The 22333-nt window shown below is 46.3% G+C and overlaps 3 protein-coding genes across 3 annotated transcripts; 2 read left to right on the top strand and 1 right to left on the bottom strand.

The window, feature by feature from the left end:
- Positions 1-1366: 1366 nt before the first annotated feature.
- Positions 1367-2212, bottom strand: LOC131265336 (uncharacterized). Its single transcript, XM_058267594.1, has 3 exons — positions 1864-2212; positions 1676-1777; positions 1367-1589 (listed from the first exon to the last, which is right to left on the bottom strand). The coding sequence occupies exons 1-3, from the start codon at positions 2110-2112 to the stop codon at positions 1449-1451; spliced, it is 492 nt and encodes a 163-aa protein (XP_058123577.1). The 5' UTR covers positions 2113-2212; the 3' UTR covers positions 1367-1448.
- A 383-nt stretch (positions 2213-2595) lies between these two features.
- Positions 2596-12258, top strand: LOC131265328 (zinc finger protein swm). The gene is made up of 3 exons (XM_058267586.1): positions 2596-2755; positions 3265-4162; positions 7193-12258. The coding sequence occupies exons 2-3, from the start codon at positions 3443-3445 to the stop codon at positions 10370-10372; spliced, it is 3900 nt and encodes a 1299-aa protein (XP_058123569.1). The 5' UTR covers positions 2596-2755; positions 3265-3442; the 3' UTR covers positions 10373-12258.
- A 1623-nt stretch (positions 12259-13881) lies between these two features.
- On the top strand, positions 13882-17577 carry LOC131265329 (exosome RNA helicase MTR4). Its single transcript, XM_058267587.1, has 4 exons — positions 13882-14086; positions 14179-14286; positions 14355-14420; positions 14486-17577. The coding sequence occupies exons 1-4, from the start codon at positions 13947-13949 to the stop codon at positions 17346-17348; spliced, it is 3177 nt and encodes a 1058-aa protein (XP_058123570.1). The 5' UTR covers positions 13882-13946; the 3' UTR covers positions 17349-17577.
- Positions 17578-22333: the final 4756 nt, after the last annotated feature.

Genomic DNA, 22333 nt, shown 5'->3' on the forward strand with positions numbered 1-22333 from the left:
TGGAAAAATACTCTAAATTCTTATATAATACAAGGTTTGAGCGCAAGTAATTCGACAAAATACATTTCATAAAATAAACAAGAGTTGAATATGGTGAGAACCATGGAAATGTCGTAATCTCCACGAATTATTTCTTTATAGACTTCAATCCTTCGATAAAACTATTTATTGTCTTTGTCCATCTTTCCACGGACCACTCTGGTCAAGATATAACTATCTCTTTCTTTGCTTTTCTATAACCGTGCCAGTACTTTTCAAAAATATTTCGTTTTAATATGTCCGTAGGCCATACTTTTTACGATTTTCGTAGCCAAATAATTTGCAAATTGTGTCGTGTTTTTAAAAATATATTCAATGTAAACAATGCATTGGGTTGTGTTATCCTTCTTTCAACTTTTACCACTCTTAATCTTTTTGGGTCGATCCTTACAGAAGGTATATGAATTAAGGTGAATCGTTGGTGAATAATGATTCGTTGGAATAATAAATCGCAATTTATGAATCTTTGATATTAATTGATCCTAATAATTCGCAGAAGTTGAATGAATCTATCATCCTATGATTCGCTTATTATTTAATGTTTGTTGAAAGAGTTTTTCTGTTTCATGAATCTGAATCCGAGTTACCCTACGCTATTATATACACGAATGAAGACCGCTTGACGGATTCAGCAAACGGTTCAATGAGATAAAACCATAGTTTTTCAAACTAAAATAAACATTAAACTATGCATTAACCAGTTATCAACTAAATCACAAGAACTAAATATTGTTTAAATGGTGGCGCATGGTTGAGGGACTCTACCAAATCATGCCATAATTATAAGTTCGTATTTAGTACCAGATTGAGACAAGGTTTTTGGGGAAGATTTTGCACTGATGTGACTCAACCTATTTAAACCGCTTACCATTTAAGATAAGTTAAAAAACTCATTGTTGAAGTAAGGAATTTTCTCGAATCCGTTTACATTCGCTTTTCAAAACAGCGAACCTGTCGCAATTTAAAATCACAACTATACTCAGTAGTAGAGCACCACCACACACCAAAAAGCACCTTGATAATGGTGAACGTACAATTCTAAAATTACTTAGCTCTAGTTAGACTGATCCTAGTCGTATACAGATTTCCACGCTCGAGCAAACGCGATGACTGGTTATCAAGAGATATGTACATTGGAAAGATCAACGTACACTTAAAGTTCCACATCATAGCCATCATTACATCCACACTACAAACCGTGTTCTTTCCTCTCATAATATATTTTAATGGTATGAAATTATAACTTTTTTCAAATAGTGGTTAAAATGCATACCTTTGTCTATGACTTCTGTCTCTGGAACACGGCTTTAAAAAACTAACCAGGGCATACGCTACCAGAAGTTATCCGATTTCATTGTTTATTATCTACATACGAACCAATCACAACAGATATATTGATTCGTAAACAATTAAATGGGCGACTGTTTGAATCCGCGGGCGGCATATTCGGATGGCGATTCGCGTTTCGGGAAGTTCGGATAACCTGGATCTCCCGGAACAACTGCCTCGCGCGAGTGGATAACACGCCAGCCTCCCTTGCGGGTCCAGTCCTAGAAAGGGCAATGGAAATTATGACAGGTTGTTGAGATTGCAGGTGTAACCATATCATTAACGGTTTGCAGCGTATGAAGCTTACGTTTTGATTATATTTGAAGTAGTACGCCGTCGCCAGGATAGCGAATCCAGTCATAGCTACCTTTCCCGTCCAGAATCGGATTGCGTGTGCCCACTCGAGACCCTGCGGGTTTGTACGGGAGAAGTAGGTAACCATTACATAACATACAACTATTAGCCGCGAGTCAAAACAATCGGCACAAAACTTACGATAACTGGTGTGAGCGCCTTCTGGACCAAGTTCAACGGGGCACGGTAGGCACGTCGGATGGGATTGTATCGCTCCTTCCAATATTCCGGCACATATTTCGGTTCGTTATGGGAAAGATGTTGATCCTTCAGCCACTGCGCTCTCCAGGCACGTTCCTCAGCGCTCATGCCCAGCAGCCGCTCCCGCTCACGGACCATACGGCCCGTGATGGACATCGGCTTCACACCGCCGGTATCCGATGATGCCATCTTTTCCGAGATAGTTCACCGGCGACTCGTAAATCTATAAACCAACCAAGCCTGGGATGCAGACTTGTCGCCTTGATTTGGGTTTTCGTGTTGAGCACGGTACATGTAATCCCAGGTAGGGTTATGCAGTACAGTTAGACTTTTCATCACTTCACCAGGGTGACTGAAACCATATGACTCTTTGCAAGGTAGCAATACACAAAAGTATGATCAGATATTAATATCTGTTGTGTAAACTATTAGTTTAAATACTTTTAGTGATTCACAATCCTTATCGATGATAAATTTCCAAAAAAAATCAATGATTTCGAAAAGTGTTTACGAAAAACTATTCACCTTGTGGCTTAATTCGCTTGGTCGGGCGAATTCGAACAGGCGAAATGTAACTCGTGGTACTTCGTGGTAGGCAGAGCGAGAGAGCAGAAACCACTTTCGCAGGTCGGAGTAGTCAAGTCGAGTCTTTTCTCGAATGGTGAAGCACGGAATAGTGCGGAAAATTGAGGCTCAAAATAGAGCTACCTGAGTTGAGATTTGCACAGGAGAATAGTGAAAAACAGTAATTGCACTGCCGACGGTGTTCGTCGAAGCAGTAAACGTGAAGGGCAAAGTCATCTGGTGTGTAAAAATTGAAAGTGAAAAACAGGTATGCGTGGAAAATAATGGATGGGGTAAAGAGCGGGAAGGTCGTGGTGGAAGCAGGGCGGGGAGTGAGCGAGAAGGGCAATGCAGTGAATTTCGAAGAAAACCACTTCATTCATTCCTGTTCGAAACTCATTCGATGTTTTTCTTTGATCCCTCCCTCCCACCCGGTAGACTGTACGGAATTACCGGTAAAACCAATGACCCCTGCTCGCAGTATGTTCCTGGGGCGGTCATCGATCCGGTAATTGAGCACACGTTGTCGAACTTTTCTTCGAAATGAATTTGTCCAAGTTGTTTTGCTACAAAATTTTACCTTGTAGGTACTAAAACAAGTGAATGGAACATACTTTCGTGGATAAAAGTGAAATGTTTAGGTTTGACATGAAGAGAATAGCTCTAATTAAAACGTTAGTGCAGCGCATTTTCAATGATTTTATTCTGGCCATCACCTGTAGTGTATTTTGATCAACAAGACGCATGTATCTAATCGATATGTTACTTTCATTTCAGATTAAGGTCAAACTAGGCGGTGCATTTCGGCGGAAAACCACTTTCGTGTCAACCTGTCAGCTGATCGCAGTCGTCCGTCGTTGAAAGTTAGACAACAACACCAAGCGTACTGTTTCGAACAGTTGTAGCAGGCAACGATACTGAAGCTTGCCTTCGTTGGGCAAACACGTCTGACGCCATGCACATCAACAATACGGATGCGCTAAAGCTATGGCTCACGGAGGTGCTGGAACCGCTGTGCGATGCCGATCCGGCTGCCTTGGCTCGGTACGTGCTCGCTCTCCTGAAGAAGGACAAACCGGAGAAGGATTTGATCGTGTCGATGAAGGAGCAGCTCGACGTTTTCTTGACCGACGCGACGCAGCCGTTCCTCGAGCAGCTGTTTAAGGTGATCAAGAGCGAGGAGTACCTGAAGACACCCGCTGCAGCAGTGTCTGCAGCGCCGGCCGCTGGGGTAGCGACGAGTAATGGAGCGACCGTGGCGCAAGCGTCCTCCATCAGCACCAGCACGACGGCTGCAGTGACCGGCACGTCAGTCGGGTCCGGTTCCACTAACCACACCGAGGAAGTGACCAGCAGCTCCCGAGTTCGAGTGAAGCGTGAATTTACTCCACCCCTGCACGAGAGTGTTTCCCGTGCTGGGAAGGATTCGTCCTCGACGACGGGCTCGTCCGCTGCGGCAAGCAGTGACCGGACGTCCTCACACCAAGGATCCAAGGGACGTGATACTACGTCGGGGTCCGGGGGACCCGGTGGCAGCAGCAGTAGCAGCAGTACCACCAGCAGCAGCACCGCGAACTACCACAATACAGCGTCGGTAAGCAGCATTACCAGCACCAGCCAGAAATCCGCTTCCCGCCTGCATTCACCCTCCAGAGGTTCCAACAAAGACGATCATGTAAGTCATTTCGGGACGAAAGCGGGCGGGGTATGTTTCTGGAACGAACCAGTGTGTTAGGGGAGGGACGGACGTATCGTTCAGTGACGATATGGTATGGTACACTAAATAAAGCATCCGCCGGGCTATGACCAACGCGATGTGTTAGTCGCGCCGTTTATTCTCTAATGGCGGGCGGTAGCGCGGTGCTAAATTTATCTCGTGCGCGCTGACTCCGACTATAAATATTGTACGTAGCAAATGACACCACCACACTAGAACCATCGGTCGGTCCCATGTTCTTGGGCAATTCCATCAACGCCAACACCAATTCGAGGAGGGACCAATAATTTGGGTGAACGCTGTTCACTTGCAATCGTTTGGTTGGCGTATCTCCAGTCGAGGTCTCGTTTGGGTACGGACAATTTATATTTATTTTAGATAGAACCGAATGCAATTCGTGCTGGGATATAGTCATTCGGGGCGCTGCTTTCAAATTGTGTTAGCATGAGTTGTCTATGATCAGTTCAGCAGGGGCTAACCTAGTGGGGCTGTTTCATGCTTTCAGTTTTATATAGAGGGGTTTTACACTAAAGAAGACCCATTATTTAAAAAAAAAATTGTTTGTTACATCTCTGGAGTAAATAGGGTATAACAGGTATGATTACAGTAGATTTACAAATAATCCGCGGTCGAATAATTCCCTCATTCATTGCCTTGGTTATAATGCTAAAGTTAACCTTGTTTTTTCGATACTTGACCATATCATTCTGTGTTTTTTACCAGTGGCCCAAAAAATTGTCGTAATTGCCCTATTTTTGAGGATAAAACAATCCAAAACCATCTAAAATTGAAATTAATATCTACAACAATATATACAATTATCGCAAAAACATTAAAATTACGTTAAACTATTTAAAAAGTATTAAAGTAATATCCACAAATGTTTCTCAATGGCAAAGATATTTGATTTTAACATCATTTTAAACATCATTTTCTGAACAATATTCCAGGTCAATAATTTTTAAAGGAAAATATTTGGAAATCATTCCCTTGGTGTCGAAATCCTTTGTTTTGCCATCGTATTTAAGAAACATTTCCATGCTCAAAATTGGTAATTAAATCGGGAGAATTAATTTAAAATTATTAATAATTCCAAATCTAGTGTACGCTGGTAGTTTGGCTGAGCACCATTATCATACGATTTCCCTAATGTTCTAAATGACAAAACACTGTGAGCATAATTTTGATATCATATGATTTGTTTTTATTTCGAGACATTTAGCTAAAAAATCTTCTCTTTTATTGCGTCCTCCGTTGTCCCATGTGTTCCACGGAGGCCGTGTCAGAATTGCCCTAACATTGGTCGACAAACACATTTCAAGTACAACCAAAGCGAAGCGGGTAGCAATGTTTAATTAGCTTTAAACTTCTTATGGTGCAATGCGTAGATGGTGTTTGTTTTGGACTGCTGGTGTTGGTAGAGGTGAATGGTCATCATCGATGCCGACGCCATGCCCGCCCGTGGTGGTAGTCCCCAGCGTCATCATCGTCATCGTCATTATCGTACACAACTCGGCATCCGCTACGGGGCCATGCGCTGCGCGTTATTTTAAGATTTCTCTCACGGTCTACGACCGTTGTTTAGTGCGCTTCGTGGGCGCAAACATCCCGGTACAACGCTATACTGGCGGAATACTTACTCAGAGTGTGCGCCGGGCCTGTACCGGGCTGGTTCATCTCACCTTACGATCAAGCGGTGCAGCCGTGAACGTGCGCACTGTTTCGTGCATGATCGTGTTCGATCCTGCACATCTCGTGCGCGAGTTTCACTTGAAGACGCCAGTTTCAATCAAGCGCCCGTCGTTACACTATCAGCAAACAAAGTGCGTGAGGCACTGCACATTGGCCAACATTGTTGTTTCTTGTGCGTTCGGTCGTTCGTTCTGGAAGCGTATGTTCCGGCCCCAGAATGGTTGACGGTCAATGCAGAGAGTTGTTGCATTTAATGCAACAGATCACGGTTGTAAGTAGAGTACCGGAGAAGTTCGGGTTTTACTTGCCCTAGACATGGGGTTGTCGGTATGGCTACGTGTGTTTGTGAATTTTGGAACCCTTGTGATGTAGTGTGTTCAAGACAATTGAAAGATAAAGACATGAGGAGTCGTAAAAAAATATTATAAAAACAGTTACAATAATCCAATTTTGTAACGGAAACAACTTTTAATGCTTCGGTTGATAATATGTCTTGGTTCCGGTTTTGATTAGATTTTTTCGTTTCTATACATTTTAAACCTCTTGCTTCTTCAAATAATCATGATCAAAAGCAGAATGATGTAAATAAATCCTTGTTTGTTGTTTCAACATTTAATTAACAAAAAAATATTACAACTTTGTGATAAGCGTAGTGTCTTAGACTTCGTCGTTTTCAAATACAGTATGAGTTTATACACAAGATTATAATTTTGAATGAATCGAATTAAGTGAAATGCTATAAATATCGATAAAACTAGCGTATGTTGATTTAAATTGTTGACGTTCCCTGCCATCACAAGCGAGACTGATCCCCCCTCCCCTGTACGAGATCACGGACTATCCACGTATGCATAGGGAAAAAGTTCAGTAGGCACTAAAGTGAGCCGGCATGACTGTGTTAACAAGCGCACAAATTCATCAATGAAGTCATAAAAAATTATACGAAGAAAGTACATTTGCATAAACGTGACCGCTGAAGAAATACCGCATTTTCAAACACGAAAGTATACTAGACGTTACGTAACAAGAAAACGGAATGATAATTTGTACACTAGAGGAACCGGTAGGTTCCGTTTGTGCTGATTGGGATTTTTTCGAATCCTGAATGTTTGAAATTTTGTTTACTCTTTGCTTACAATTTTGGATTCAGCTGATCCAAGAATAAAAATGGTCTATTATTTTGAAAGATGCTATGGCGCATAGTTTTAAATTCAGTAAAACATAAAATACACCACCAATAATTCAACACTTTGTTCAATAATACTATTTCCTTTCTTTTCTTCCAAATGTATGTAGAGCAAAGAGGGTGGTAACAGCGGAGGTAGTGGTAGTAACAACAGCAGTAACACCCGCCGTAGCCGCCGAACGCAGAATCGATCCCGCAGTCGATCGCGATCCCGTTCGCGTTCGTTCGAGCGTCCTCGCGAAACCCGTCGATCGCGTTCCCGCGAACCTCCGTCGTCGAGGGTCCGTGGTGGCGGTACCGACTCCAAGTCCGGTCGCAATACGTCGTCGTACCGGAACAAGTCTCCACCGGTCCGTGGCAGCGATGGCTTCCGGAGGTACGATCGCAAGGGTGGACACGCCAGCAGCAGTGGTGGTGGTGTTTACGATCGGCGCAATAGCACCGGTGGCAACAGCAACGGAGCAGGAGGCGGAGGTGGAGGATCGAATGCCGTGGGGAACAGCAGCAGTGGTGGTGGTGGTAACACAGTGTCCTCCGCGGTCGTTAACAGTCGCTCGCAGAAGATTCGGTCGCACTCGCGTAGTCGTTCTCCGTCGCCGAACGCCGATCGTCGGAAGATGGCGCGTTCCGTGTCGCCGAACCGCGCTAGAAGTGGTGCCGCAGCGGCGGCGGTGGCGGTGGTGCCAAGCGATGTGAATGCCGTTGCTGTGGCAGCGGCGGGAGGATTGAATCCGGCACTTGGTCCCGTTCCCACGACGGGCGGTGTGCCGGTTGTGCCGGTCGGAGGCGGTCTCGTAGTACCGACGGTTGCTCCCGTGCCAGCCCCGTCGGCCGTTTCGCTCGATCTCGTAATGAATCCTGTCGCCGGCGAGAGTGGACCGGTGGTGGCGTCAGCAGCGTTAGCGGCCGGAGCGCCAACCACCACGAAGCGGCAGCGTTGTCGCGACTTCGACGAGAAAGGATACTGCATGCGTGGCGAAACGTGTCCCTGGGATCATGGTATCGACCCGGTCGTGCTGGAGGGCATCAACAATCCAACGCTGATGGTCCAGATCCGCGATCCGGTCGTCGTGCCAGAGTACAATCCTGACTCGCCCGGTTTGTGGAACAAACCGTCAAACCTTCCTCCGATCGGTCCGGGCGGACGCCCAAATATGGCGAAACGGTTGGGTGGAGGCGGTGGAATTGGATTTGGTCCGCGCGGTCCTGGCGGTATGGGGATGAACTTCCGTGGGTTTGCACCCGGATTTCCGGTGCCACCAGGTGGTGGCTTCCCGGGCAATCCGATCGGTGCGACGCCGCTCCAGCGTGAACTGATCTCCGTGCCGGTGGTGGACGCGAATAAAGGTGGTGACGTGTCGGCTCAGCACATGCATCGACGCTTCGAACCGGAGGACGCTGTGGCGATAGCGGATGGGCCACAACAGCACGGTGGAATGGGTGGCGGCGGTGGTGGCAAACGCAAGATGGCGATGAGCAATCGGCTCGGGCCGCGTGTCACCGGCGGTATGCATGGAGGCCCGGGTGGTCCGGGCTCAATGCCGACGCACAACCCGCAGCAAAACTGCTCGCTAGAGTTACGTAAAATCCCACGCGGATTGAACGAAATTTCGCACCTTAACGATCACTTCTCGAAGTTCGGCAAGATCATCAACATCCAGATCCGCTACGATGGCGATCCGGAGGCGGCTATCGTGACGTTTTCGACGCACGCAGAAGCGAACGTGGCGTACCGGAGCACCGAGGCGGTGTTAAATAATCGCTTCATCAAAGTGTTCTGGCATATTCCGCCGGCGGGCGGTGATCAACCGGCCATCACGCCACCGGCCAAGACGGAGCACTCGCTGCGTCGCTCGTACCCGAACCAGTACAGCATTAACAACAATTTGAACAACAAAAATGCATCCTCCGGCGGCGCGGTGGACCCGGCCGGGAAGACGCTTCAGGTGGCGAATGCTGGGAAGGAGGGTGGTAACGGAAGCCCCACCGTTGGTTCGGCGAATGGAAACGAAAACCTCGCACCGCAACAACAGCAGCAACAGCCGGCACCGAAAGGACACAACGCGAACAAGTATGTCAATCCCGTGTCGGGATTACCGGTCGGAGCGAACACCGGTGGTAGCATCGTCGGTAACAAGATTACGCGGGCGGCCAACGAGCTGCTGCGCAAGAAGCACGAGCAGTTCAACAAGGGCATCCACGAGCGCAAGTACGGTCTGCTAGATGGCTATCTGAAGGAGCAAAGGAAGCTGCTGGAGCTGATTGTGACGTACGAGGCGAGCGATTCACGCCGCTCGCAGCTCAAGTCCTCGCTGGACGAGATACAGGTAAAGATCAACAATCTGCGCAAGGAGATCGAACAGGACCAGGCGCAGAGTCTGGCGAAGGTCGCGAGCCTCCAGCAGCAGCAGCAGCAGCAGCAGCAACAGCAACAGCATCCGGCACACCATGGTCCGAAGCATCACCATCAGCACAAGACGAAGGAACAGCACGAGAAGGAGATGCTGGACGCCGAGCTGGAGATGATTGCGCAGGAGCAGCGCACCCTCCGCGGACCGGATGGCGCAGTGGTATCGGGATCAGCGGGTGTTCCGCTTCCCGTTGCGCCCAGAGGATCGCAACCGTTGGCGGCACAGTCGTATGGCGGTGGACGAAAAGGAGGTCCCGCTGGAGGGCGAGTGTTGGCTCCGCCCGGCTCGACCAGTGTCGATCGCCGTCCGACGACGATCGCCGTGACCGGGTTTGAGGCGGACGACGCCGAGGCGCTGCTCGGACACTTCAAGCATTTCGGCGAGATCACGAAACACCAGCTGGACGATACGGTGCCATCGCTCACGATCAGCTACAGCACGCGCCAGGTGGCGGAGAAGGCGCTGGCACGCGGCAAGCTGTACAACGACAAAACGCTTACCATCGCCTGGTGCACGACGACGACGACAACGGCGGCGGTGCCCGCGGTGAACAACCCGATGTCGACGACGCCGGCCATCGCTGGTGCCATCCCCGCCGCCGACCACGGTAAGGACGGGGGGGTGAATCCCCCTCTCGTTGATTCTAGCAGTGGCGATGACGCAACGATGACGACCCAAGTGGCGGCCGATGACGACGCGACGTCCAAAGCCGACGGTGGGACGACGACGGGCCCGGCGGGTGGTGGCGGTGCCGACATCATCCACTCATCCTCGATGGAGACCCTGAACGAGGCGGACGACCTATCGGAGATGCCGCTGGTGGTGGAAGAGGAGGAGGAAGAGGACGACATCGAACCGGAACGTTCCTGGCGTCGTTGATAATACCAGCCCCCTCTGTGTAAGAACGCGGTTTTTAAAGGGGCGGGAGCAAACCTTCGGGTTTGGGAATCGGTTTTATTTTCTATTTAACATAATTAAAACACCCTTCCTATCAGACAACATAACACTCTCTCAACCCCCACACACCCTGCCACATAGAGAGACATCTTGAAAGTCAAATGAACGTCTTTCGCAAGGAAGGAGATTAGTAGAAGCTTTTGGTGTGTTTGTGTTTTTTTTAATCCTTGCGAAATGATAAATCAAATCCCCCTCCCCCTCCCCCGTACTAATTCACGATTGTTTTTTACTTGCAAGCGTTTACATTGTTATTGTATTTTTTTTTTCGATGGATAAGTCCCTAATTTAGTGTAGTCCCTCTTTCGCTACTCTCGACGATGGCGACGGTTTTCTAATGCCGCTTTCAAAAGCCTACCACGCACCGACCACAAGCTTTGCCCCGTTTGTTTTCTTTACTTCTGGTCGGTGCTGCTGAAAAGCTTCGAATGTGCTATCGTCAATCGTGGAACCGGGTCGAAGAGACCGAGAGAGTGCGAAGGGTGTATGAGAGTTGTATAAGGCATTATAGTACACGATTTATTTTAGTCATGTAATAGATATATTGGTAAACATTTTGCCCCAGAATCAGAGAAATTAAATTATAATGTCATTAGGAAACCAACCGAGCTAGGGAGAGGTCACAGACACACCACGACACCCTCCGGTGCGTGTAAGGTGTGCTCTCGGATTGTAGCATTTGTTATTCTTTTTTAATAGCTTTTTTTAATTTTGTCTGCTTTAGTGGACCGGAAGGATTTTATCGCTGTGGAAGGATTAAGATTTTGGTTTGCTTTTGAGTTTTGCTTCCATCGTGGCAGCACGTGTGTTTTGCGAGAGTTTGTTTCGAAACCATTGTCACGTTTCGAATGGTTCTAGATTGTTGTTGTTTGGGATCCCCATGGAAGGTGAAGGCCATGGTATAGAGCGTGGTACGATAAACTAGCGTCGTTGATTTAAAAAACCCACAAGAGTCTCGCATATACTCATTCAAAAATACTGCAGCATATTCTGAAAAACCCCCCTCCCGAGCGAAAGTACACGAGTTGGTATCAGCTGTAGGGAAAGGTACTTGTTCTCCACTTTTTTGTCTCAACGACGGCGTAGTCGTGTTAGATAGCAATCGATGTGTTGTAGGAATACGATTTGTACTCGGAATAGGCATGGAAAACGCGTAACAACCAACGAAGTCGAGCGTTCGAATGGCAGTTTGTGCAAACGACAAAAAAAAAAAAACTATCATATAACCTGGGTTGGATAAACAATGTAAAGCAATTGTAAGACCAATGTCTTCATCTGCTTCCCATCGTTACACCCCGTCCGCGGGGTGAAATGAAGGGTATGCAGACAAGCTTGGTCAGCAATATACGTATACAAAAGCTTTGTAATAGCCCGTAAGTTCAAAGTCACGCGATACACGCGATCGTGGCTTGATAAGATTTGATGATGAAAAAAAGTAATGAATTGAAAAGATGGATCTAAAAAAAACAAACAAAAAAAAACTGGAAAGAAAACACAACATGAAAACAATCGAATGGAAACCACACGAAAAAAAGAAAACTCTTCAAATGGAAACACTGGAAAAAAAGAAACTAAAAGAGAAAAAAAAAATAATCCATTCACGATAATGTGGTAAAATCCATCTGTGGCAGAAAAGCAAAAGAAAAGAAAACAAAATGCAAAGAAAGCGTTACAAAAAGCTAGCATCCTAAAGTAATAATAATGATTAATAATAAATAAAGAGCATTAAAGAAATGATTTCAAAACAGAAATTCAAAACGCAAACACAACTCACCTCTGCGATAGGAGTTGTAATAGTCATACAAACAAAATGAATGTGTTTTATTTCTGGGATACGTCAGGGGTACTTTTGGTGGGATGGTGCGAGTGGTGTGGGAATTCAATCGTTTATGTTCAATTCGCGACCAAGTGCTACATGGCTTGTGCTCATATTAACATTTGTTTGACTAATTCCTAAATAGACTGTGATTATGTGACTCATTCCTGAAGTCAAATTTCACGGTTAAGAAGCGTTTTGGGATTCAAAATGCAAGAGAAATTGATAATTTTATGTTTTGTGATAAATAAAAAAAAACCATATAACCTTGCAGAAAATACTCTATATTTTATGTAATAAGCACTACGCAAGCTTATTTTCTAGACTTTACGCTTCAAGGTTTCGTTCTGTATCAAACCTAATGCGTGGTTTTTAGAGATGGAAGTGTTTAATTTATTTTACAGTTGATACCGTAGATGTACCATATTTGGCGCAGTTAAGGAAATTCTGCATAAAAAGTTGAATAACAAAATCAATGTTCGGTCCAATCATACCATTTTTTGCACAGTGCTAGCCTAACTACCATAGAATATAAGAAAAATAAGTGAGAAACTCTTAAATTGTTATTTCTTCAAGTTTCAGAAACTCTTTGTGTGGCACATTATGTTCCTAACTTGGCGCATGGTTTTTGCAATGTTCCTTACTTGGCGCGATGTGTTCCTAATTTGGCGCACTTAAAACAAAATGGATGTAGTTAATTGAATTCAACAGCTATATTCAAAAGTCAACTTAAAACAATAGAAACACTTTTCAACACCTATTTAAAAAACAATTTAGCTGTTTTTGCAGCGGACTTTGGCTTCTCTCGTGAAAATAAAACTATCTCATCACTAACTTTTATAATCTCATTCATCAAAGCCTTCTATGATTCAAAAATATCTAGTAGCGCAAACAGTCATATTCTCCACGGTGAATAATTAGGAACACTGTGAGCCAAACTTGGCGCAAAATTGTTCACTTCAAAATTAGCATAATAATCTCAAAAAGCGCCAAATCTAACCACGATTCATTGAAAATACTTACTTTTTTACAGTTTCTGATAAATAAAATCCTCAATGATTTTTCCTTTGCGTATAAATTATTGGAAACAGTTGAACCCATTCCTTAGCAGCGTTGCTAACGCGAGTAAAAATTGGCGCACTTGTGAGATGGAATTTTTCATTTAATTATATATACATTCAATAACTAAAAACCAATAACATGTTTTGATGCGGATGTATTGTACAAACATAAACAAATATTTAACTCCCTATTTTAGGCTGAAATGATTTGGAAATAGTCTAATATCGAACAAAATATTAGAAAGTGCGCCAAGTTTGGACCCGCGCCAAGTATGGTGCTTCTACGGTAAGGGCCAATTTAATTTCGATAAAGAATTTTCTTGCTGTTCAGTTATTTTTTGTATATTTATTATATATTAACGGTCCTTTCGAAAAAGTCCTGATTACCTGGAATTTTGGGAACTACATTCATGATTAACATTGTTGGAACTGATCGAACTTAGTAGGTGCAAATGGTAGGTGTCAACACTACTGCGCCCAAAACAGTTAAAAACACGCGTGAATATCAAAAGCAAGTCAAAAGCAGTCCTTCTCCCGGCAATTGTAAACTTTTCCATTTTGAGGCGTCTAATCAGCAAAACCACGTTGTTCTGTAATTTTTCTACACCGAGCTGAAGCGAGGATGGCGGACGTGAACGATTTGTTCGATGTGTTCGAGGTAGAAAACGACGACGATGAAGAGTGTGGCGTGCCGATAGTGCTGAATACGCCGTCGTCCGCGAAGCCAAAGGAGACCGATACCAGCGAAGGCAAGCTCGTCGGGTACGCTCGTTGACCGGAAGATCCGGACACGTCCTAGGCGATTGGGATTGTAATAATTTGGATTCTTTTTTCTTCCCCTTTCCCCCATACAGCGAAGGGTCCCGTAAGGCAAAGAGAAGTTTAGAAGGTGGTGAAACAGCAAATTTGGTGGACTCCACGTCTAAAAAGGTTAAGTCAAACTCTACAACAACAGATATAGTGTAAGTAATCGTACGCACTTGGTATGAATTTATGATAAGTAAGCAAATTCGTTTCGCTCTTTGAACAGTTTGGACAGCGATGATGAACCTCCTGTACCGGTAGAGAAGGTTGAGTCTCTTCTGGATGATATCAAGTAAGTGACGCCGTAATGATACCCGAGGGCACGCTTTTTAATCCTCTTTGTATCGTTTCCTTCAGTTTGGATAATATTGAGAGCCGCATTAAGGTTCACACGATCCAGTCGCCCGAAGCGTGCACGCACGAGGTCGCTGTGTATCCGGATCAAAAATATATGCCTTTGGTACCTTCGGCGGGTAAACCGGCCAAGGAGTACCCCTTCGTGTTAGATCCGTTCCAGAAGGAAGCGATCCTGTGCATCGAAAACAATCAGTCGGTGCTCGTGTCCGCTCACACATCTGCCGGTAAGACGGTGGTGGCGGAGTATGCCATTGCGAAGTCACTCGCGGAAAAACAGCGTGTCATCTACACGACACCGATCAAGGCTCTTTCTAACCAGAAGTATCGCGAGTTCCACGAGGAGTTCAAAGACGTCGGCTTGGTGACTGGTGATGTGACGATCAATCCGACCGCGTCGTGTTTGATTATGACCACGGAAATCCTGCGTAATATGCTGTACCGTGGGTCGGAGATTATGCGCGAGGTGGGCTGGGTAATTTTTGACGAAATTCATTACATGCGTGACAAGGAGCGTGGTGTGGTGTGGGAGGAAACACTCATTCTGCTACCGGATAACGTGCACTACGTGTTCCTGTCGGCCACCATCCCGAACGCGCGCCAGTTCGCCGAGTGGGTGTGCCACCTACACAAACAACCGTGCCACGTAGTGTACACCGACTATCGGCCAACGCCGCTGCAGCACTATCTCTTCCCGGTCGGTGGCGACGGCATCCATTTGGTGGTGGATGAGAAGGGCCAGTTCAAGGAGGATAACTTCAATACGGCAATGGGCGTACTGCAAACGGCCGGCGAGGCAGCGAAAGGTGACCAAAAAGGCAGGAAGGGTGGCCTGAAGGCGTCCAATGCGGGTGAGACGAACATCTTCAAGATCGTGAAAATGATCATGGAGCGTAACTTTGCGCCGGTGATCATCTTTTCGTTCAGCAAAAAAGATTGCGAGATATTTGCGATGCAAATGGCCAAGCTGGACTTTAACTCGACCACGGAGAAGAAGCTGGTGGACGAGGTGTTCAACAATGCGATGGACGTGCTGACGGAGGAGGATCGCCAGCTGCCGCAGGTGGAGAACGTCCTTCCACTGTTGCGCCGTGGCATCGGTATCCATCACGGAGGGTTGCTGCCTATTCTCAAGGAAACGATCGAAATCCTGTTCGGCGAGGGACTGATCAAGGCGCTGTTTGCGACGGAAACGTTCGCGATGGGGCTGAACATGCCCGCCCGTACGGTACTGTTTACGGGGCCACGTAAGTTCGATGGAAAAGACTTCCGGTGGGTGACGTCCGGAGAGTACATCCAGATGTCTGGTCGTGCCGGTCGGCGAGGCCTCGACGATAAGGGTATCGTGATACTGATGATCGACGAGGCGGTTTCACCCACGGTGGGGAAGGAGATCGTGCAGGGCCGGGCGGATCCGATCAATTCTGCCTTCCACCTGACGTACAATATGGTGCTGAACTTGCTGCGCGTGGAAGAGATCAACCCGGAGTACATGCTCGAGCGGTCGTTCTTCCAGTTCCAGAATCAATCGTCCATTCCGGAGATCTACAAGCGCGTGCAGCAGAAGCAGCGGCAGCTGTTGGGTATTCACATTCGGGACGAGCAGTCGATCGTTTCGTATCACCACATCCGGGAGCAGCTCGATACGCTCGGGAAGCAGTTCCGGGAGTACATTACGCGCCCGATGTACCTGGTACCGTTCCTGCAGCCCGGCCGGATGATCAAGATTCAGTCGGATACTGGCGAGTTCGAGTGGGGTATCATCGTGAACTTCAAGAAGGAGAATGCCGACGTCAAGCAGAACCCGCTCAAGACGGAGCAGAAGGTCATTATCGACGTGCTGCTGCACGTTGCCGATGGCTTCGAGCGAGACGGCGTCCCACGGCCCTGTCCGCCGGGAAAACGTGGCTCGGTGGAGGTGGTCCCGGTGCTGCACAAGCTTGTCACGCGCATCAGCACACTGCGGGTGTACTATCCAAACGATCTTCGGCCGGCGGACAATCGGCGTTCCGTACTGAAGACGATCGAGGAGGTCAAGAAGCGTTTCCCGCAGGGCCCACCACTGCTCAATCCGATCGCCGACATGCACATCAGGGAAAAGGACTTCCAGGAAATCGTCGAAATGATCGACAAGTTCGAGAAGCGTCTGTTCGGTCACCCGCTGCACGAAGCACCCGAGCTCGATCAAATGTACAGCAAGTACATGAGCAAGGTGGAGTTGGAGAAGGAGCTGCGGGCAGAAAAGAATGCGCTCCGGGAAGCCCGTAGTCTGCTGCACATGAGCGAACTGAAGCACCGGAAGCGTGTGCTGCGCCGACTCGGTTACTGCACGGCGGCCGACGTGATCGAGTTCAAGGGACGCGTGGCGTGCGAACTAAGCTGCGCCGAGGAACTGCTCATCACGGAGATGATCTTCAATGGTACGTTCACCGACCTCAGCCCCGCCCAGTCGTGCTCTCTGCTCAGCTGCTTCGTGTGCGACGAGAAGAGCTCGGAAGTACCGGCGGCCACCGAGGAGCTGTCGGGTCCGCTGCGCCAAATGCAGGACCTGGCACGCCGGATAGCGAAGGTGTCGAACGAGTGCAAGGTGGATGTGGACGAGGAGCGGTACGTGGACTCGTTCAAACCATTCCTGATGGACGTGGTGCTGTCCTGGTGCAAGGGGGCCTCATTCTCGCAGCTGTGCAAGATGACGGACATTTTCGAAGGGTCCATCATTCGCTGCATGCGCCGGCTGGAGGAGCTGCTGCGCCAAATGGTGCAAGCGTCCAAGACGATCGGTAACACGGACTTGGAGAACAAGTTCTCCGAAGCGATCCGGTTGCTGAAGCGTGACATTGTTTTCGCGGCCTCGCTCTACCTGTAATGCAAGGTGGCCGACGTTATGTTTTGTCCGCAAAGAGTGTTCGATCCTGCAGATAGGAAAATCCGGTTTGTTAAACTAACGGACATCAAACATAACTGCGTTTGTTGCTTGGTAAGTGAATGGATTCGAAAACGACGATAAATTAAATAAAACAATTAAGCCGTACAAAAATGGCTCCAGTCTATTTCAAGATGAATATTTGCGTAGAAAGATTAGAAAGCAGTAGTATTAAATGATGCGCAACACACTTTCTTAAAAAGGGGGTGTACTTAATCATATTCATTGCTTTCTTTTAAACGGCATTAGCATTCAGCTGAAATTTCTTATACTAAAACGTTCATTTTTTCCTTTGTATCATTTTAATTAGTTTATTAAAGTTAATCATTTTGAGTTCATTCATTGAAGTTGTAAAAATATGCATTCTTGGCCTAAATCAAAAAGTTTTATCGTACGATTTATAGGCTTATCAATCTATCTTGTCGAAGAGCCTCTTTCAGTTTTCTGATGGCCAACAATTCTTCCTGGTTTCCTCCTCTCTTTTCTGATGAGCATTATATTGAGCATTATTAATCCTTTCATGGCAGTGGACGAGAAACTTTTTCCGGAAATGGTAGATTGTATAAAAAGCTCCAATTATTCTTATTTGAAATAAAATCGCGTGGAATGTTCGATATTTTCCTGTTCTCCGTTGCTATAAAATTTGACGAATGCCCCTTTTCCGTTGCCAATATGCTGAAATCAATGCTGTTCTGTTCCTGAAGAAGATGCTGGTGTTGTTATGGAATGATTCAGCTGTTGCTATGAAGTATTACTTTGTTGCTATGGAATCTTACTTCGTTGCTAAGGAGGAGGGCTGTCGCGTATGGTTCTTAATCTTAAAATACATTACTGTTGGACCACGGCCGAATGTTTTGATGAGCCAATTTGACCGCCCAAATATTTGTAAAATGCTAAAGCTTCGACGTTTTTGAAGAGAAAATGAGGTGTAAGCTAGTGCTACATTAAAACTTACTGCTTTTGGATTCTAATACTGAACAACAAATGTTTGTATTTAGTGTTTTAGCGTTTTAATCATCTGTCGCTATGTTGCGGTCTTCGTTGCCAACGATTTTTATTTGTTTGGGATCCTATTGGTTGCCAAACAAGCAATTTTGTTTATAAGTAAAATTTTTTTAATAAAAAGAGGACTACGATTAGCGAAAGTAGAAAAATAGTTAAATCATTTATTTGGTTTGAGAAGTTTGAGCACGAAGTCGATGAAGTTTTACTTGAATTTGTCGTATTCTACATTTCTGGCATTGAACTGATAGCACTATCCTTCACTGGGCAGTTTGAACCACAGTCGTTTCGGAGGGAAACTCCCTTCAGAAAACTTCCTATACGAAAAGGATTTGTTTCGAACCTTTTGTGCCCACCGAGGGGGGTTTTCCTTCTGACGGCGGGCGAGCCTTTTTGGAGCCTTTCATCGATCGATTAGTGTCAGTGTCGGGCCTCGTCCTTTCGTTTCCTTCCCTTCGCCCATCCGTCCAATCGCGGGGCGGAAAATGCCTGACAGCCCATTAAGAAGGTAGCCCGAAGCCTCAGCAGATGCATTACGGCGGCGCTTGTGACAAGAGAGCATCGAAGTAGGCACACCGTTTCGTTATCCTTACCATTAGTAAAAGTAAGTGTGAAGTAGTTCACCATCAGCCACTGGTGGGCCAGTACTCGACGTTGTGTTCGGTGGAAGTGAAAATTTATCACAAACGTTCGTTTCGCGTCGAGTGCCGTGTGATTTTTCACGTGAAAAATCCATCCATTGAACGCGCTTTGATCTGTCGGGGAAAGGAGCGAACAGTGTATGTGGCTTGGTGGGTGTGTATGTGTGTGCATGTGTGTTGCCATAATAATTGGGGGTGGCCGTGGGGAGAAGGCTTGGCACGGTGTGGTTGACGCGCCTGCGCTCTACTTCTTGTCGGTTGACTCGCACAAAACCGAAAAAGTCCAAGAGAAGAGACGCACACACACACACACACGCACACGGGGAGAGTGGGGACGCTGCTGGAGAGAAGAAAAAGGGCGGAAAAAGGATTCCTTCGCTCGCAGCGAAAAGCAGCACCGAGGAATACGCGCGCTTCACATCGCCTTCGGTAGTATCGCCTGGCGTACGTCCGCTTGCCGAAAACGCAACTCCGGCCAAACCAGATTTTCGGATATCGGCGGTGGGCTTTTCTGCCCGTTTTAGCAAGCGGTTGGCGATAGATTTTCGCAGCCAAAACACACCTAGGAAAATAGGATCCCACAAAACCTACCACACCAAAATAGGTACATTCAAACTTTTCCCGAAGGACTCGAGCAACAAAGAAAACATAGAGCGCACGCGAAAAAATAACCCGACGAAAAGAAACCGAAATCATACACGAGACAACGGGAAATTCGGTCGTAGCAGTCGGTGGTATCTCGGTTTGTATGTGCGTGTGTAAAAATGGGCGAACCATGGGGTGGGCTGCAAAATGTCTGCCTTCCACTCGGGAAGAAGACAACCTTGCGATTCGGTTCCGGTGTGGCGTAAGAAAGAGTCCTTCCTCCGCAGGACAAGAAGGGGTGCGGTGAAGGATTTAGTCGGAAAAATGCTCCTTCAAATTGATTTAATGTGCAGCAGACGTGTGTGTTTGCTGTAGGTGTGTGTGTGTGTGCGTGTTTGGTGTGATGATTGTGTTAATTTATATCTATAGTGCATAACTAGGAAGGATTCTTTTGGTTGCCCACTTCAGCCAAGTGTGCAGTGCCTTCTGTGGAAAGCTCTCTCTAAAAACAAAAACCAAATGGAAGAAAACTGCTGGAGAAAGGAAAAACCGAACCGACGGGAAAGTTGTTTAAGCAGCCGTGGGAAAAAAATGCGGAGAAGAAACAAACGCTCGTTTGCTTCTCAGCCGAACCGAAAAATCGTTTCCATTTCGATTTGCACCGATTGCGGTGGTGATTACACTAACTCGATTAGGTTGACGGGGGCCGGGGTTCGGGGTTCCTTTCGCCCTTTACAACCACCTTCCGTTCCTTCCTCCCCCCAGGCCGGCCCTCTCCTTTAGGCTCTACGGTGGCACGCGTGCGTGTATGTGCGAGAGCGTGGAAGCGCGCGCCAGTGTCGAGAGCATGTGCTACTGTGGCCCATCGGAATAGGATGAAACTGGACACCAACCCAACTCCTTTTCCTTCATTTGCAACCCCCGTACCGGCCCGTGGATAGGGGCATTTATGAGTGCAATGTCATCCCCCGCGTCGTTTTAGCTTTTCAAACGTTTTTTTCCTCAATTTTTAGCTTCTTTGAACCCTGCTTAGTCATAGTTTTCGTAAAATTAGATCATTCTTCTTTTACCTTTTTTTCGTCCTTTCCCATTACGAACAAGGGTTGCATTGATCGAAGAAGGGGTAACAGTGGAAGATTGTAGCAACGCATCCGCTGGCGTTGCACTTGCACGACGCGAGAGCCGAATCTTGGTTGGCCTTGAAGCATGTGACCTGCGAATTTTCCTGCTCGGCGATTCTACACACACCCACACACACACACACGCACACGTATTGCACAAGATGGTACAATGTAAGTGAAACCATCCTGTCGCTGTCCAAAATTGGGATCGGTTTTAATTCGCTATTCATGTCGTTGCATCTAAAATGCACCCGTTTAATGTGCCAGCACTTTTCCTTCCTGCGGAGTCTTTTCTCCTAACTCTGATGTGCAGATGATTGGCGCATGAGTGTGTATGTGTGACTGTGCGTGTGTGTGTGTGTGTGTGATGAGCAGTTGTAGAGAGTACTATTGCGCTACTACTACGCGACCGGAGAGTAGTATCCAGTAGTAGTAACTGGGCAGGCGTCTGTGCGTATGTGTGTGTGTGTGTGTGTGTGTATGTGTAACGAGCTGCATCCGATGCCCTTTCTGCTCATCGTGCTGTCTGGGAGGGAATTGCAAAGGGGTTTGCTAAGAAGGTTAGTTTTTTTTACCAACTCTACTAACAGGATAATGGTTTTACGATGACTTAAAAAAAGGCTAACGCAATCCTTTTTCTTTTGGAGGTAAGAGGAGTAAAAAACAAACACGTACGAAAATTGTTAGTACAAAAGGATCAAACAGTGGAATGTGTGATAGAGAAAGGAAGGGATAAAAAGAAAAAAAACAGATAGTTATACTCGATAGTCATACTCGTATCGATGGGCGAAGAAAGAAATAATTTACAATACATTCGGTCTATCAGAAATAACCATAAGTGTAAAAAAAGTGTAAAAAATTACTTCATTATGTACCAAATGACCTTCATTATGTACCAAGCTTGTGGTTGAAAATAATTTCGATACAATAACGGACCATTAGTAGTTTTTATGAACAAATTAAAAGAATAATTTTGCATTCATATAAAATTTTCAAGACTCCTTCAATTCCTCAAGGAAGGGAAGGTTTATTCAATTATCAAACAGGCATAGCTTGAAGCTTTGCAAAATTATCTCATTTGAGCTTTCCCTTTTCGTCAATTGGTGACCATGTTGATAGGTTCGGTAAAGAGTTTTAATAATTTAAACAATTTAATATTTTTATTCTTCGCTTTTTTGCTTTCTTTCTCTTTTCTTATGTAATCTTGAAATTGTATTATGTTTCATGTTTCTTTTCAACATTGGTTTGTGGAATACTGATTTGGAACATTTTTTGCGAAAGAAATTTCGCAGTACAAAGTAGTGAAAAAACAGCCAACTGCAAGGTGCATTTTGCAACTACCCACATACACACATCCGTTTATACACATGCAATCGTATGCACATGGGAAATCGCGCCCGAGAAGCTCCCACAAGGTCATGCGTGCGTGTGTGAAAAGGTGAATCGATGGATTTGCGGGTGTGCAGTTCGGCTATCCGCCCGCCCACCGGCTACGGCTGGCCACGAAATCGACCGCGTGTCCCTCCCACGCACCACGTGCTCTTACGGTTATAGGGAAACACCTGCCCCAGGGACCTTT

This window comes from Anopheles coustani, chromosome 2 (assembly GCF_943734705.1).
Source record: "Anopheles coustani chromosome 2, idAnoCousDA_361_x.2, whole genome shotgun sequence".
Lineage (NCBI taxonomy): Eukaryota > Metazoa > Arthropoda > Insecta > Diptera > Culicidae > Anopheles > Anopheles coustani.

Excerpts from the sequence above, each read along its gene's own strand:
- LOC131265329 (XM_058267587.1), top strand. The coding sequence starts at position 13,947 with ATGGCGGACGTGAACGATTTGTTCGATGTGTTCGAGGTAGAAAACGAC. Across the intron at positions 14,287-14,354 it reads TCTACAACAACAGATATAGT|TTTGGACAGCGATGATGAAC; the intron begins GTAAGTAATCGT and ends CTCTTTGAACAG. Across the intron at positions 14,421-14,485 it reads TCTCTTCTGGATGATATCAA|TTTGGATAATATTGAGAGCC; the intron begins GTAAGTGACGCC and ends CGTTTCCTTCAG.
- LOC131265336 (XM_058267594.1), bottom strand. The coding sequence starts at position 2,112 with ATGGCATCATCGGATACCGGCGGTGTGAAGCCGATGTCCATCACGGGC. Across the intron at positions 1,778-1,863 it reads AGGCGCTCACACCAGTTATC|GGTCTCGAGTGGGCACACGC; the intron begins GTAAGTTTTGTG and ends ACAAACCCGCAG. Across the intron at positions 1,590-1,675 it reads ACTTCAAATATAATCAAAAC|GACTGGACCCGCAAGGGAGG; the intron begins GTAAGCTTCATA and ends TGCCCTTTCTAG.
- LOC131265328 (XM_058267586.1), top strand. The coding sequence starts at position 3,443 with ATGCACATCAACAATACGGATGCGCTAAAGCTATGGCTCACGGAGGTG. Across the intron at positions 4,163-7,192 it reads GTTCCAACAAAGACGATCAT|AGCAAAGAGGGTGGTAACAG; the intron begins GTAAGTCATTTC and ends AAATGTATGTAG.